At 45.4% G+C, this 15,189-nt stretch overlaps 1 protein-coding gene across 2 annotated transcripts; it reads right to left on the bottom strand.

The window, feature by feature from the left end:
- Nucleotides 1-293: 293 nt before the first annotated feature.
- LOC110488634 (carnosine synthase 1-like) lies at nt 294-13,794 on the bottom strand. Of its 2 annotated transcripts, XM_036942748.1 has the most exons (9): nt 12,781-13,794; nt 10,860-11,031; nt 10,159-10,248; nt 8,828-9,276; nt 8,530-8,740; nt 8,258-8,343; nt 5,954-6,185; nt 4,908-5,185; nt 294-4,721 (listed from the first exon to the last, which is right to left on the bottom strand). In XM_036942748.1, the coding sequence occupies exons 1-9, from the start codon at nt 12,781-12,783 to the stop codon at nt 3,156-3,158; spliced, it is 3,087 nt and encodes a 1,028-aa protein (XP_036798643.1). In that variant the 5' UTR covers nt 12,784-13,794; the 3' UTR covers nt 294-3,155. The 2 variants fall into 2 exon arrangements, with proteins under 2 accessions (XP_036798643.1, XP_036798644.1); XM_036942749.1 differs by lacking the exon at nt 12,781-13,794 and having other exon boundaries at nt 10,614-11,024.
- Between the last annotated feature and the right edge of the window lie 1,395 nt (nt 13,795-15,189).

Below are 15,189 nucleotides of genomic sequence, written 5' to 3'. Positions count from 1 at the left end.
TAAGAGAGAGAAAGAGGGAGAAGTCGTGGAAAACAGGTTTGGCAAACCTGTGCCAGGCTATTGAAAAGAAACGACAAGCAAAAACAAGTCTCTCTTTCACTTAGTAAAATAACCCCGACTCACTTAAATGTATAATCACCCCATTTAACACAAAGTGAGAAAGAGAGAGAGAAAATAGGTTTGAGACTACAGGGGGTTTGCATGGTGCATTGAAGCTCTGCTTTCAGATGTATTTAATTAATACATCCATTTCATTAAAAAAAAATTCAATAAAATAAACAGAAAAGTTAAGAGTCTGTTGATTTGAATGTTTATTGTATTTGACATAACACAGGAAATGTACATTTACATTTGAATCAAAACAGTAGCTGGATCAAAACACTTGATCTTGATTCAAAACTTTGTTAAAGAAAAAGTCATTTCCACATCAGTTATTGTTTGTCAATATAACTAAGGAACAGAAAAATCCCTTTAAATCTGTGTTAACTTTAAGGCCTTGTTCTCCATTGCTCGCATATGGTGAAATGATTTATGACACATATATTTGTAAAACAATGTGTTAATCTAAACATTACATTCATATCTGTGATGCTACATATCAATAACACATTCATCATCAGATGCATTGAAACTTAACAAATAAAGCAATTAACAAAACATGACAACATGAACACATATTACATATTAAGTTAATACAAATGTTTGGATTTGGGGATTTTTTAGAAATTTGTTTTGGTTTTAGTGATGTAATCTGGCTCGGTTGTTTTATTCTTGAACTTTCCTGTCCCACCTCCTTTTTTGAAGAAAAGTCAGAAGTGTCTGCTACTATATAATTCCCAAATATTACCTTAGAAATACATAAACAATCAGAAACAGAAGAAGCAGGAAATCCTTAACCTTTTGACTACTGTGACCCTTGTCTGAGGGGTACTGAGGGATGGCATCTCAGTGTCATCAAGCCTACTGAGTACACCTGACACCAGACCGCAAATGCCACACCACAGACACTAACTGCCAAGATGAGGTCTTGCTCCGGAGTCAACGCATTTGCAATGGTGAAACTGCCTCAAATGACTTCCATAACAAAATAACACACTGCTTTTATGGGCTAAGCCGGGGGAAAATGGGTGCGAGTATGTGGAGTAATTAAATCTCAATTTCCGTACTCTTTAAGTTACTTATTTTGGGGTGAAACAACCTTTCACCTCAACCTTGCTAATTTAGACATGAACTTTCACACGACCTCTAACTAAGAATGAGGGAGGCAGAGTTCCAGAATTCCACATTTTCCAAGTCGTTTTTACGCGCCGACATCACCTCTGAGCCTGGATTTAGAAGGTTCCGCAATCAGCACCCCTGCCCACCTGTTCCAGCTATTGCACTGCTCTCCTCAAACCCCCTTCCTCAAAATCTTCCATCTTCTTCTGCTCTTCCTTCCTTCCCACCCGTTCCAACCCTGGACTGCTGTGTGTTCAGTGTTCAGTGTGCAGGCTATTAAGCAATGTCTATGGCTGGATTATAATGTATTAGGGTCGTTCCACCAATTAGGTGCCTTTTGAGTAATGCAACTTAGTGAAAAAAAAAAAAAAACGTATTTCATCCATTTTAAGATTGTCATAAAGAGCACATGTTCAACTTAATTAAAAACATCCCCATCTCAAAAAAAATTATAGTAAGTAAGTGCCTATTAAAAGGAACAGGGTTGACAACTTCATCTTAAAAAAATCAGCCATAAATCACCTTGTGACCGGGGGAATGGAAGCTTGTGTGCAACAGGGAGGGGCAATTGTATGCAAGCTTAAAAAAAAAAATGATTCCCAAAAAATGATTCTAAATTGTCTCTCTCTATGGGCACCCTTTGCGGGGTCGGTTAAATGGATGCATCTGTTTTTCAAGGGAAATGGAGACTTTTCGACGTTAACACGGCGACATCTTAACTCCTCCACATTTACTGGACTGGTTCAGTCCAAAGAGGACCTCCCCCGACAGTTTCTTTCTTCCCATCAGGACCAGAAAGAAAGAAACGCCACTCAGGTGTTTCTTTTAAGCCCATTACATTAGATGCATCTATGGGTAACATGGTTGACATGTCATGCTCAACCAGCTACATTTTCCACAACAAAACACCAGAAAATGTCCAGAAAGAATAGAACCAGCTCATCTGTTTAATATATTTAAAAACAGGGTTGACTTTAAAATCAGGGACGGGTTTTTTTTCTCCGTAGCCTGATGACTCACACTAAATGATTCCGCTGCTATGTCGTTCCCTACATACTTTAGTATGAGACTGCCATCATTGAAGTCGTTTGTGGTGATGAGGGGCGTTGTAAGTCATCAGCATTTGGATCGCCGCTAAATGTTGGTAGCCAGGTATTTTACTTAAAATGAATCACTAATTACATGAAATAAATAATAATCTTCAGAAATTACTTTTAAATGGCACTTCTTTTAATATGACAGGCTTTTAAAATCAATATTTGTGCACTACTTAAAATATCTAAGGGATGCAAAAGGCACTCATTATGTGGAACGACCCAGTAGAGTAGACTGCTGATACCACAACCTAATAGATAGCAGGGTTGGGTTCAATTCAAATTGAATGCTGTCAATTCAGGAAGTTAACCAACATTCCAATTCAATCATTTAACCAAGGGCCTCAATTTTTTTTTTATGACTTCTCAATAAAATGAGAAGTAGACGTCTTTCAGTTGTTTTACTTAAATCACTTCCTGAACCCTGGTAGACAGATAAGACACCCATACCCTATTCTCGCTAATCACTGAAGATTATACCTTTTTGAAACTTGTATTCCTGAGATGGTCCCTAAAGTTTAAGTGAGAAAAATTGAAAGGTAGTGAGATATGTTTTGATATAACATTAGTGATTTTTCTTGCTGTGATGTACCTTTTAAGCTAACTAAACTAACCCTTGCCCCTAGTACAAAAACCCCACCCGCACAAAGCATACACGTGCTAAACATGGGTTCTATTCAGAAGGGTCCAATGTTAGGAACAAACATTTAGACAGGACTAAAACACATATGCTTCTCTGTCATGTAGAACAGGGAATCGATTTCTGTATTATTTTGTGAGTAAAATCTAAACATTGCACCCTCCTGAACAAACCCCAGGTGCTTCTCCCACCTGACTTCCTGTCTAATTGAAGTGGGACAGGAAGTACCCCAGGTCGTAGCGTGGAGGACAGTGCAGGCCTAGCCCCTGGCAGAGGGCGAGGAGGCGCTGGCGAGCGTTGGCGGCGTTGTGGGCGTCTCTCACCCCGACATTACAGAAGGGCTCCTCGTACTCCCCAGAGATCAATTCATCCTCCTCAGCCAGCTCGTTCAGCCACAGCGCCCCGTCCTGGTGCAGCCCTCGCAGGCGCTCAGGGCTGGCTGTGCTTCTCAGGGCCTGGAGGTGCTGGGACACCACAACCATCACCCCAGCAAAGTGGCCTCTGGCTGGGAGCGCTGTGGCCGAGGGCAGGCACGGACGCACCCCACAGGACACCATGAAGGCGGCCATCAGGATGTCCACGCCGTACAGCTGCTGGATCCAGTCGCGCAGGTAGAAGCCGCCCATGCGGGCGTTGATCTCGATGAGCCTCGGGCCCACCTCGGTCATCTTCAGCTCAACATTGAACACGCCGTCTTGCAGGCCGCAGCCCAGGCAGGCGTGGTGCGCCGCGCGAATCAGCTGAGCACGCTTGTCCGGGGCAAGTCCCGAGGGCATCTGGGAGGCCGTCTCGGTGAAAGCCGGAGCACGGGTGGGGCCATTGTCGGACACGAAAGCGCCCTCCAGTCGCCCCTCAAACAGGACCACATCCACGTCGTGCTCTGTGCCTCCCACGTACTCCATGAGGGTCATGGCGTTGCCCCAGCCCAGGCCAATGCCAGGGTAGTCTGTCTCCTCGCGGAGGTCCCCTCCGATCCTCTCAAAGTGTGCCAGGCTTTCCTCCAGAGAGCCCACCTTCCTCACACCGACCGCCCCGGCCCCATACTCCAGCTTCATGACGGCAGGGAACCTCACCACCCCTACACTGGCCCCACCAGGCCCCTCCTCCCCCCCACTGGCTGCCTTCTCCAGATCCAGGGCGCTCTCCACATGGATACAGGGAACAGCATAGGAAGAAGGGGAGGGAGAAAGGAGGGGAGTGGAGGGCCGGAAAGTGCAGAAGGACAGTGAGAAGGACGAGGAGGCTGAGGCAGATGAAGAGGTAGGGGCGGTAGTGTCGGGTTTGCCCATTGCCTCATTGAAGAGATCCCCCCTGTCAAAATCGGCCATAGCTCTCATACTATCCCCTTCCATGTTCACCATGCCGTTGACCATACCATTCTGCTGTCTTCCTCTCCTCTCACCTTCTCTAAACTCAACCAGGCCATCCGCCTGACCGGAGGGTTGCTCAACACTGGTCAGGTTAGTCCCAGTAGACTTCCGTAAGCCCAGAAGGTGCCTGTGGGTGCGGCTCTTCTCCTTCGCGATGCGGATGGCCTCTGGAGGAGGCCCCCTGAGCCCCAGCCTATCACAGACCAGAGACGTCAGCACCACGCAGTCATCCCAGAAACACACGCAGCCATCAGGGCAGAGCCCAGAGGACAACAGCCAATCACAAATGCGGGAGCAGTGCTGGTCGTCACGGCGGTGGTCGGGCAGGTCTGGCAGGGGCAGGAAGTGGTCGACCAGCTGGGAGGCGAAGTGGGCGGGGTCACAGTCCACAAGCAGGATCTGATTGGAGGGGAAGGAGTTGGTGAGGTCAGTTCAGCACATTAGCATAACTGGCTAACCAGTAACCATTAATGTGTCACTTAATCAGACTTTGCAATGCAGTAAAATGCACTTCTAAAATAGCGGAAAAGTCTGTTGCGGCAATCTATTCACTTTCATTAGTTCATTCCCCATGTAGACATTCACCTTGAGTTTGTACTTTTTGGCTGCTCCCCAAATGAACTTCTTACTGTGTCCTCCAGCTCCCACCACCAGCACAGTCTTCTCCTGCATCAGGTAGTACTGGGAGCGGAGGAGGGGGGTGAGGAGGAGGGTGCCCCTACTCCACCCCTCTATCCCACTGTCACATCCCTCCAGCCCCATCCCTTGATCCGGGAAGGAGGAGCGGAGACAGAGGGAGGGGTGGAGGCCAAGGACAACAGGGCTGATGATGTAACCATCCATGGTGAAGAGGAGGTCTACGCCTAGGAGAGAGGGAGTAGAATAGAGGTAGAGAGAGAGCGAGAGGGAGTGGAATGGAGGTAGAGAGAGCGAGAGAGGGAGTGGAATGGAGGTAGAGAGAGAGAGAGAGGGAGGGAGTGGAATGGAGGTAGAGAGAGAGGGAGTGGAATGGAGGTAGAGAGGGAGTGGAATGGAGGTAGAGAGGGAGTGGAATGGAGGTAGAGATAGAGAGGGAGTGGAATGGAGGTAGAGAGAGAGGGAGTGGAATGGAGGTAGAGAGAGAGAGGGAGTGGAATGGAGGTAGAGAGAGAGAGGGAGTGGAATGGAGGTAGAGAGAGAGGGAGTGGAATGGAGGTAGAGAGAGAGGGAGTGGAATGGAGGTAGAGAGAGAGGGAGTGGAATGGAGGTAGAGAGAGAGAGGGAGTGGAATGGAGGTAGAGAGAGAGAGGGAGTGGAATGGAGGTAGAGAGAGAGAGGGAGTGGAATGGAGGTAGAGAGAGAGAGGGAGTGGAATGGAGGTAGAGAGAGAGAGGGAGTGGAATGGAGGTAGAGAGAGATGGAGTGGAATGGAGGTAGAGAGAGACAGAGGGAGTGGAAGGGTCAGACAGCAGCTCAGGGAGACATAGGAGTGTTGACAGAGTGAGACTTGTGATGGTATAAGTAGACCTATGTTTCAGAGAGGCTTCGACATCAATCTGCAGTAATCTATATCAAGTCATAGATCAACTCAGACGGCTTCATGCTACATTAGAGGGAAAGCTTTGGCAGTTAGACAACACACACACACACACCTATCATGTCGGTCTGGGCGCCCTCTCCACCACGCAGTTCCGCGGACATGCTTGACTCTGTTTCCATGACAACACGAAGGCAGGACAGGGCGGTGTCCGTTGCTAAGCGATGGAGAGAAGTTGCCATGGTAGGGTCAGTGAAACCACACTCTAATAGGGTGGTCTCCAAGGACTGAGAGAGGGAGTGGCTGTGAGAGAGGGGGGTGTCGGACACACCCACTCTACACACCAACTGTGGGAGAGGGATAGAGAGCGAGGGGGAGAGAAAGAAGAGAGAAGTTAGTGAAAAGGTAATGGATTTTAAACATTGCAGTTAATGTATATGGTCTTTTAAAGGAATTTGTCTCACATTCCCAAGTTAGACATTTACAGAGCTATATACATTCATATATATATATACACATATATACAGTGCCTTGCGAAAGTATTCGGCCCCCTTGAAATTTGCGACCTTTTGCCACATTTCAGGCTTCAAACATAAAGATATAAAACTGTATTTTTTTGTGAAGAATCAACAACAAGTGGGACACAATCATGAAGTGGAACGAAATTTTTGGGATATTTCAAACTTTTTTAACAAATCAAAAACTGAAAAATTGGGCGTGCAAAATTATTCAGCCCCCTTAAGTTAATACTTTGTAGCGCCACCTTTTGCTGCGATTACAGCTGTAAGTCGCTTGGGGTATGTCTCTATCAGTTTTGCACATCGAGAGACTGACATTTTTTCCCATTCCTCCTTGCAAAACAGCTCGAGCTCAGTGAGGTTGGATGGAGAGCATTTGTGAACAGCAGTTTTCAGTTCTTTCCACAGATTCTCGATTGGATTCAGGTCTGGACTTTGACTTGGCCATTCTAACACCTGGGTATGTTTATTTTTGAACCATTCATTGTAGATTTTGCTTTATGTTTTGGATCATTGTCTTGTTGGAAGACAAATCTCCGTCCCAGTCTCAGGTCTTTTGCAGACTCCATCAGGTTTTCTTCCAGAATGGTCCTGTATTTGGCTCCATCCATCTTCCCATCAATTTTAACCATCTTCCCTGTCCCTGCTGAAGAAAAGCAGGCCCAAACCATGATGCTGCCACCACCATGTTTGACAGTGGGGATGGTGTGTTCAGCTGTGTTGCTTTTACGCCAAACATAACGTTTTGCATTGTTGCCAAAAAGTTACATTTTGGTTTCATCTGACCAGAGCACCTTCTTCCACATGTTTGGTGTGTCTCCCAGGTGGCTTGTGGCAAACTTTAAACAACACTTTTTATGGATATCTTTAAGAAATGGCTTTCTTCTTGCCACTCTTCCATAAAGGCCAGATTTGTGCAATATACGACTGATTGTTGTCCTATGGACAGAGTCTCCCACCTCAGCTGTAGATCTCTGCAGTTCATCCAGAGTGATCATGGGCCTCTTGGCTGCATCTCTGATCAGTCTTCTCCTTGTATGAGCTGAAAGTTTAGAGGGACGGCCAGGTCTTGGTAGATTTGCAGTGGTCTGATACTCCTTCCATTTCAATATTATCGCTTGCACAGTGCTCCTTGGGATGTTTAAAGCTTGGGAAATATTTTTGTATCCAAATCCGGCTTTAAACTTCTTCACAACAGTATCTCGGACCTGCCTGGTGTGTTCCTTGTTCTTCATGATGCTCTCTGCGCTTTTAACGGACTTCTGAGACTATCACAGTGCAGGTGCATTTATACGGAGACTTGATTACACACAGGTGGATTGTATTTATCATCATTAGTCATTTAGGTCAACATTGGATCATTCAGAGATCCTCACTGAACTTCTGGAGAGAGTTTGCTGCACTGAAAGTAAAGGGGCTGAATAATTTTGCACGCCCAATTTTTCAGTTTTTGATTTGTTAAAAAAGTTTGAAATATCCAATAAATGTCATTCCACTTCATGATTGTGTCCCACTTGTTGTTGATTCTTCACAAAAAAATACAGTTTTATATCTTTATGTTTGAAGCCTGAAATGTGGCAAAAGGTCACAAAGTTCAAGGGGGCGAATACTTTCGCAAGGCACTGTATATACATATGTACATATATATATACATATATATATATATATAGCTATGTATATATCTCTGTAAATACACACGTACATACATATACATACATCTATATATATACACACATATATCTCTATCTATACACACACACTAATACATATATATACACACACACACACACGCTATAAGTTTACAGTATTGAGGGTCGATACAAATTGTGATGCACATAGTCAACATTTCATTTCTCTCTCCTACCTCGTTCTCTCTCGTTCTCTCTCTCTCTTTCGCTCACCTTGTAGAGGAGAGGCAGGTCCAGAGGTGAGCGACTTACGATGGCACACAGTCTGAAGGACAGGTCTGGAACCTGAGGCCTGCAGTCTGACACACACACACAACAACTACTACTTCACTATGATAACACCAAGAGGATGTGGTAATGGCCGTAGTACATCACATTGTACTAGAGTCCTTACAAGTCATGTGAGGATCACATTCAAATAATCATGAAAATAAGGTCCTTAAACCTCGAACTACCCCCATCTGTCCCAGACTCAAAGCCCTCACCGGTGTACTGTTCCCAGGTGCGGTCCTCTACCCGCGGCCCAGGCTTCAGTGGGGAGCAGTAGGCCTCCAGCAGCACTGCCTCTCCAGGGAGGAGCTGGGGCAGGAGATAACCTACCTTGGCCCAGACCTCATCCCTGTTGTTCCTGGACAGGTAGACAGGGGGTGAGGTTGCCTCGCCCACGAACGTCCCACCACTGCGCCTGAGCACCACCTATACACAAAGTGAAAGGAAAGCTTGAGGATTTGTGTACAGTTACACAAAGGCTGACTAAAATATCCTCTAAGAAACAGGACATACACTCTCAGATCCCTTCATATCCTCAGACTCCAGGAAAGAGTCCACCTTGTTTCGTACGGAGTTCATCCCTCCCTCCACCCCCTTTTCTAGGTGCACCACCTCCACCCCTCCTGTCCTGCCCTCCTCCAGTCCCATCTGTCCCGGGGGCAACAGTAAGGCCAGCGTCGGGGGGCAGTGGATCTTGGCCTTTTGCAGCAGAACCCTGGTGGTCAGAACATCCCCCCAGAATCGACACAGTGCGCCGGAACCTCCGCTTGGGCAGTCTGTCTCCCGGGTCACTTCCTCCTCAGCCCAAGGGTCACATGACAGGAAGTAGGTGACCTTGCGAGGGGGGTTGAAGTTGGAGAGGAAAGTGCGGCCTCCCAAGTCAAAGGTGACAGCCTTGTGGACCAGGAGGGAGGGGGAGGAGTGAGAGAGCCAGGAAGGAGAAAGACACAGGAGAGCATCTCCTAGACAGAAGAAGAGAGAAATGGGTGGGGTAGAGAGAGACCGAGGGGGGTGGGGTGTGTGAAAGGGGTGAACGAGAGAGAAAGACGGAGGGATAGAAGGAGCGGGTAATGGGGAAAGTGTGGTCGAGAGAAATTGGATTGGGTCAAGAGAGAGAGAGAGAGAGAGAGAGAGAGAGGAAGAGAGAGGAGAGGGGAAGGGAGGGAAGAGAGATTCTTGACCGGTCACAGCTTTCCATGAAAATATAGGAAAAGGTCAAAAGTCATAGAAGCCTGTCAACTAAAGTGTAAAGTGTTTTAGTCTGTTATTGGTCATAACAGAGACAAAGCAGGAAGGATAATTACTATTTATGTATAAATAGAGTAATGAAGGGCAGTGACAATCTCATTAAATGTCAACCTGCACTAGTGATCTTTTCCCTCAACCTTTTGGCCATCAGTCTAAAATTAGAGCCATCGCTGTTAGACTCAGAGCTTTTCTCTCTAGGGGGTGATTATGTTATTTTATAATGACACCAATGAATCCCATAAAAGGATTACCATTCCAACATTTCTTTTCCTGGCGATCTGGCAAGGCAAAGTTAAGGTCCATAGATGGTGAAGAAAGCCTTGTTCAAACTAACACCATTATGGGAGGCACTAAGGAACACTTGGAAGACCTCTTGGAAAACACTTTGGCACATACTTTGAAAGGAGGGGTGTATGTTTTAACTATTGCTCTGGCCAAATATGCTTTCACATTGAATTACTGTCAGACATCTACAGGTTAGCACAAACTGGTACAGGTTGGTATAAAGTACCAAATTATAAATATAACAGAGTGATTTACAGCCTGTTTGTACACATCAGTTGTGTTTCCTGTCTGGCTGCATTCTGCTAGCGTACCTGGGCTCCGTTGGCCTGCCTCCAACAGCAGAGAGAGGTAGGGGAGGGGGGATCCCAAAACACAGACACACAGCTCAGAGTGACTCATACCTAGAAGAGAAGGAAAACAGTACAACAGCCATTAGTGGCAAGGTCAAATTCCCCATGCATCAGTGCAGCCCTTCACTATGTAATAGAAAGTAGTTAATAAATGTTAGCCAATACAAAAGTTAGGTCCAAAAACAACCATATAGGGGCCAGCAAATATGGCAGAAGGTCATCTTAGCTCATTGAAGGACCCACAACCTTTTTGCTTACACCCCCAGAGTCCTCTGGCCCTTTCCCCTCTGCAAACACTAAATGGGTAGGAGATAGGGGCTAGGGTCTTGCCTAGGGGTTGTTTTTGGACCAGGTAAGAGTAAACGGAAACACACCTGTTCACCTAGTAGCCCATTGACATATAGTACTAAACTCACTTGGTCTGGGTGACTCTGTGCAGGTTAAGATCCAGTGTTTGTGATAGGTTCACCTGGCCTGGGGGCTTAACTCAGGTGGTTCAAACATTCAGAGCGTTGCAGATAGAAAGGTAAGGTCATAGAGCGGCCACAATTCCCATGTCATAGGGATTGTAATAAACAGCGTCCAGTGTCTTTCTAGCCTGGTACATTTCTATCTGCGTCATCCTGTACGTTTCAGCCGGGTGATCGTAGCCCGGGTCTCACCCTGTGGCAGGTCCTGTGTTTCAGGCAGGTCGATCTCCCTCAGAGCCTCTTGCAGGGTCTGGAACAGAGCCACCTCCTGGTTGGAGGACCATACCCTCGGTCCCCCAGTAGCACATCCTCCTGGAGAGGAGAGGCTGGGGACAACGGTGGTGGGGAGAGAGCTGAGAGAGAGCTGTGGGAGACAGGATGTCAGAAGAGACATAACATAAATGTTAAAAGGATACCTGTTGAGAGATGGAGACGGAGAAAGAGAAGGGGTCATCAAAGGGATTGTAAAATGAGGGAACAGATGGATGTTCAGGGAGAAAAGAGGACAAAGAGGACAAAATGGTGATCCTGAGCCAGAATAATGAGCCATTATAGCTTACTACTGATTTATAAACCATCTACAAATAACTACTTATAAACCATTTACAAATCCTCCATTAACTGTTTTTCCTTGATGTAAAACATGAATGTGTCTTACCAAACACTGTCTGAGAGGAACATGAATGTCAGAGTGCCACTGATACTGTTAAACACATGCCACTGGCAGCTGTGTGTGTACATCAAACCCATGTAGTAAACACACCCATTCATTCACACACACACACACACACACACGCAAAGTTATGGATTTATTGACTTTAAACACACATTTATTCCACCAAAGCATTGACTGATTGATATGTCGACCAGAAAACACTAAGAGCTCTCTCTTCTGGTTATATGGGTATTAAGATAATCAAATCAGTTTTATTCTTGAACAGGGGAAAAAAAAAACTGTTTGAAGTTGATATTAATTTTTTATTTTTTTTTACAGAAAATGATATCTTAGAATCTGAGTTAGCTGACTAAATCATTAAACGTGCATTGTAAGAGTCTTCGTGGCTCTCTCTACTTCAATACCAGGTTGTGTGGGCGCTCAGATTAGATGCGATACATACTAACAAACCACATGCATTGTTATGCAAAACGATCACCTACACAGCAACGGCATTGTTTGGTGTGCAATCATGTGAGAACAATACACACGGTCCACTTGTTCTCTCCTTCAACTCTCGTCACCCTCTCTTTGTCCTCACTCCTCCTTCACCCCTCTCTCCCTCTGTTTGCCCATCACCAGATTTGTTTATTTACATTTAATTTTTGTATTTCTCTTCTAATGACCTAGACACCTGAAGGGTTTATAAACTCTGTTTAATTCCCACCATCGTATACTTGTAGAGCTCCAGTAGTTTGCTGCCTCAGAGTAATATCTTGTCAAAGAATGCCAAGGTTTTCAGTTTCACATACTGTATAAGACATTCAATGAAACTATAAATACTTATTGGCACCGTAGAAAATACAGCCCCACCTCTCGCTCAGCATTACTTGCACTGTAACCTATGTAAATCAAACTTGACACTCTAAATTTAACACGATACGCACAGACCCTCAGACACTTTCTCTCACACACAGACAACAGGCAGAACTGTAACGGTTCCCGAGATTAACAGTCGCAGCTGTTTCCCTCCAATCTCTCTCTATTCCTCTCATTCTCTCAGCAGCCTCGCTCCGTTACACCTAGTCCTTCAGGGTCTGCCACCCTGTCTTAGTCTCTTTCATTCCCCACTGATCAGCGATTCCCTCACAGGCATTACTGTTAAATATAAAATGTCTAACTTGTATTTCAACACATACATGTTGCACTCAATTGCATTTGCATGCTAAATACTGCAAAAACTATTGAAACAACTTCTAAAATGTAATAAAAATGCAGAGCAAGAAGAAGCAGACCTTTTATCATGCAATAACATACAACAACTATCATGTTCCCACAATTATAGGAGAAACTTTGGAGAAAAGCTAAAAGAACACTTCCTTAAAATAGAAACATTGAAAGCCTGCAGATATAAGCTCACATCAATGTCCATGCAACAACTCTCCTGATTAAACTCACCATAGTGTCTGCAGTGACCAAGTGGCAACCTGGAAATGACAGAAAGAGAAAGAAAGTGAGAGGGTAAGGTAAGAGAGGGAGGGGAGGGAGGGAGCAAGCTGGAAAGGGCCAGAGGAGGGAGGGGGACAGAAAGAGGAAAAGTGGAGCATACGCATAGCAGAGAAGAAGAGTAGAAGTAAAAACACAACAGATGACATGCTATAAAACCTGTCTGTTTTCTTGTGTAACATATTGTAAAAAGTCCATGTGAGCCTAATAAATCTAAGTGGCAGTATTATTAGTATGACCTGTAGGCTATTTATAAACACAAACACATTGTGAGAGCCAAGGCACTTCCATAGACCTTGGATATCACAGGAATACCAACCTGTTGTTCTGTTGTGATACCCTGCCATGCAAATGATGCGACGGATGTTACATCCTCAATTACATGTAAATACTTATTGGCGTAGTCGGCAACTTAAGTGGGCAAGTTCACTTTCCATCGTTCAATCCCTTTCCGTCATTGAAGTCAATACAATCATCTCTGAAAGAACAATGGTAAATCCCTTGTACACCAAACACATTACACAGACATTATAGGCTACCCTTTTTCAACCCTGGTTAGGGCTGTGGTGGTCATGAAATTGTGTCAGCCGGTAACTGTCGGTCTCACGGTAATTGACTGTTAATAAACATAAACACGCCGAGCATCTCTGGGCTTCCCACGCATCACCAACAAGCCACTGATGCAGACCTTTGGAACATTTACTTTTTTTTTTTTAAGTCTAATAAAACCATTTAATATAGCCTACACTATAACAATAAATCCATTATTTATTTAAGGCAGGTCTGAAGAAACATTATGATATGTAGAAAATGTAGCCTATTTCAGAAGAACAAAATAGCATATTCTGAGTCATCCTTATGTATTTTTATTGAACCAAATGTCGACCGCATTATCTACCAAGGGAATTCTCTTCGATTATAATCACAGCCGTATATATTCCCCCACAAGCAGACACATCGATGGCCCTAAACAAACTTTATTTGACTCTAGGCAAACTGGAAACCACATATCCTGAGGCTGCATTCATTGTAGCTGGGGATTTTAACAAGGCTAATCTGAAAACAAGACTCCCTAAATTGCGCAACCAGGGTTGGTAAAACCCTGGATCATTGTTATTCTAACTTCCGCGATGCATATAAGGCCCTCCCCCGCCCTCCTTTCGGAAAAGCTGACCACGACTCCATTTTGTTGCTTCCAGCCTACAGACAGAGACTAAAACAAGAAGCTCCCGCACTCAGGTCTGTTCAACGCTGGTCCGACCAATCTGATTCCACGCTTCAAGACTGCTTTGATCACGTGGATTGGGATATTTTCCGCATTGCGTCCAACAACAACATTGACGAATACTCTGATTCGGTGAGCGAGTTCAATAGAAAGTGCATTGACAATGTCGTACCCACAGCAACGATTAAAACATTCCCAAACTAGAAACCGTGGATTGATGGCAGCATTCGCGCGAAACTGAAAGTGCGAGCCACTGCTTTTAACCAGGGCAAGGTGACCGGAAACATGACAAAATACAAACAGTGTAGCTATTCTCTCCGCAAGGCAATCAAACAAGCTAAGCGTCAGTATAGAGACAAAGTAGTCGCAATTCAACGGCTCAGACACAAGAGGTATGTGGCAGGGTCTACAGTCAATCACGGATTACAAAAAGAAAACCAGCCCCGTCGCGAACCAGGATGTCTTGCTCCCAGACAGACTAAATAAGTTTTGTGCCCGCTTTGAGGACAATAGAGTGCCACTGACACGGCCCGCTACCAAAACCTTCGGACTCTCCTTCACTGCAGCCGAGGTGAGTAAAACATTTAAACGAGTTAACCCTCGCAAGGCTGCAGGCCCAGACGGCATTCCCAGCTGCGTCCTCAGAGGATGCGCAGACCAGCTGGCTGGTGTGTTTACGGACATATTCAATCATTCCTTATCCCAGTCTGCTGTTCCCACATGCGTCAAGAGGGCCACCATTGTCCCTGTTCCCAAGAAAGCTAAGGTAACTGAGTTAAACGACTACCGCCCTGTAGCACTCACTTCCGTCATCATGAAGTGCTTTGAGAGACTAGTCAAGGACCATATCACCTCCACCCTACCTGACACCCTAGACCCACTCCAATTTTCTTACCGCTCAAATAGGTCCACAGACGACGCAATCGCAACCACACTGCCCTAACCCATCTGGACAAGAGGAATACCTATGTGAGAATGCTGTTCATCGACTACAGCTCAGCATTTAACACCATAGTACCCTCCAAATTCGTCATCAAGCTCGAGACCCTGGGTCTCGACCCCGCCCTGTGCAACTGGGTACTGGACTTCCTGACGGGCTGCCCCCAGGTGGTGATGGTAGGTAACAACATCTCCAC

The sequence above is a fragment of the Oncorhynchus mykiss genome, chromosome 14, assembly GCF_013265735.2.
Source record: "Oncorhynchus mykiss isolate Arlee chromosome 14, USDA_OmykA_1.1, whole genome shotgun sequence".
NCBI classification, from domain to species: Eukaryota; Metazoa; Chordata; class Actinopteri; order Salmoniformes; family Salmonidae; genus Oncorhynchus; species Oncorhynchus mykiss.
Note: the sequence above shows the minus strand (reverse complement) of the source record. Positions and strands in the feature narration are given on the sequence as shown.

Coding starts and splice junctions, on each gene's coding strand:
- LOC110488634 (XM_036942748.1), bottom strand. Junction 6,186..8,257: donor ACCTGCCTCTCCTCTACAAG/GTGAGCGAAAGA, acceptor CCTCTCCCACAG/TTGGTGTGTAGAGTGGGTGT. Junction 5,186..5,953: donor CGCCCAGACCGACATGATAG/GTGTGTGTGTGT, acceptor CCTCTCTCCTAG/GCGTAGACCTCCTCTTCACC.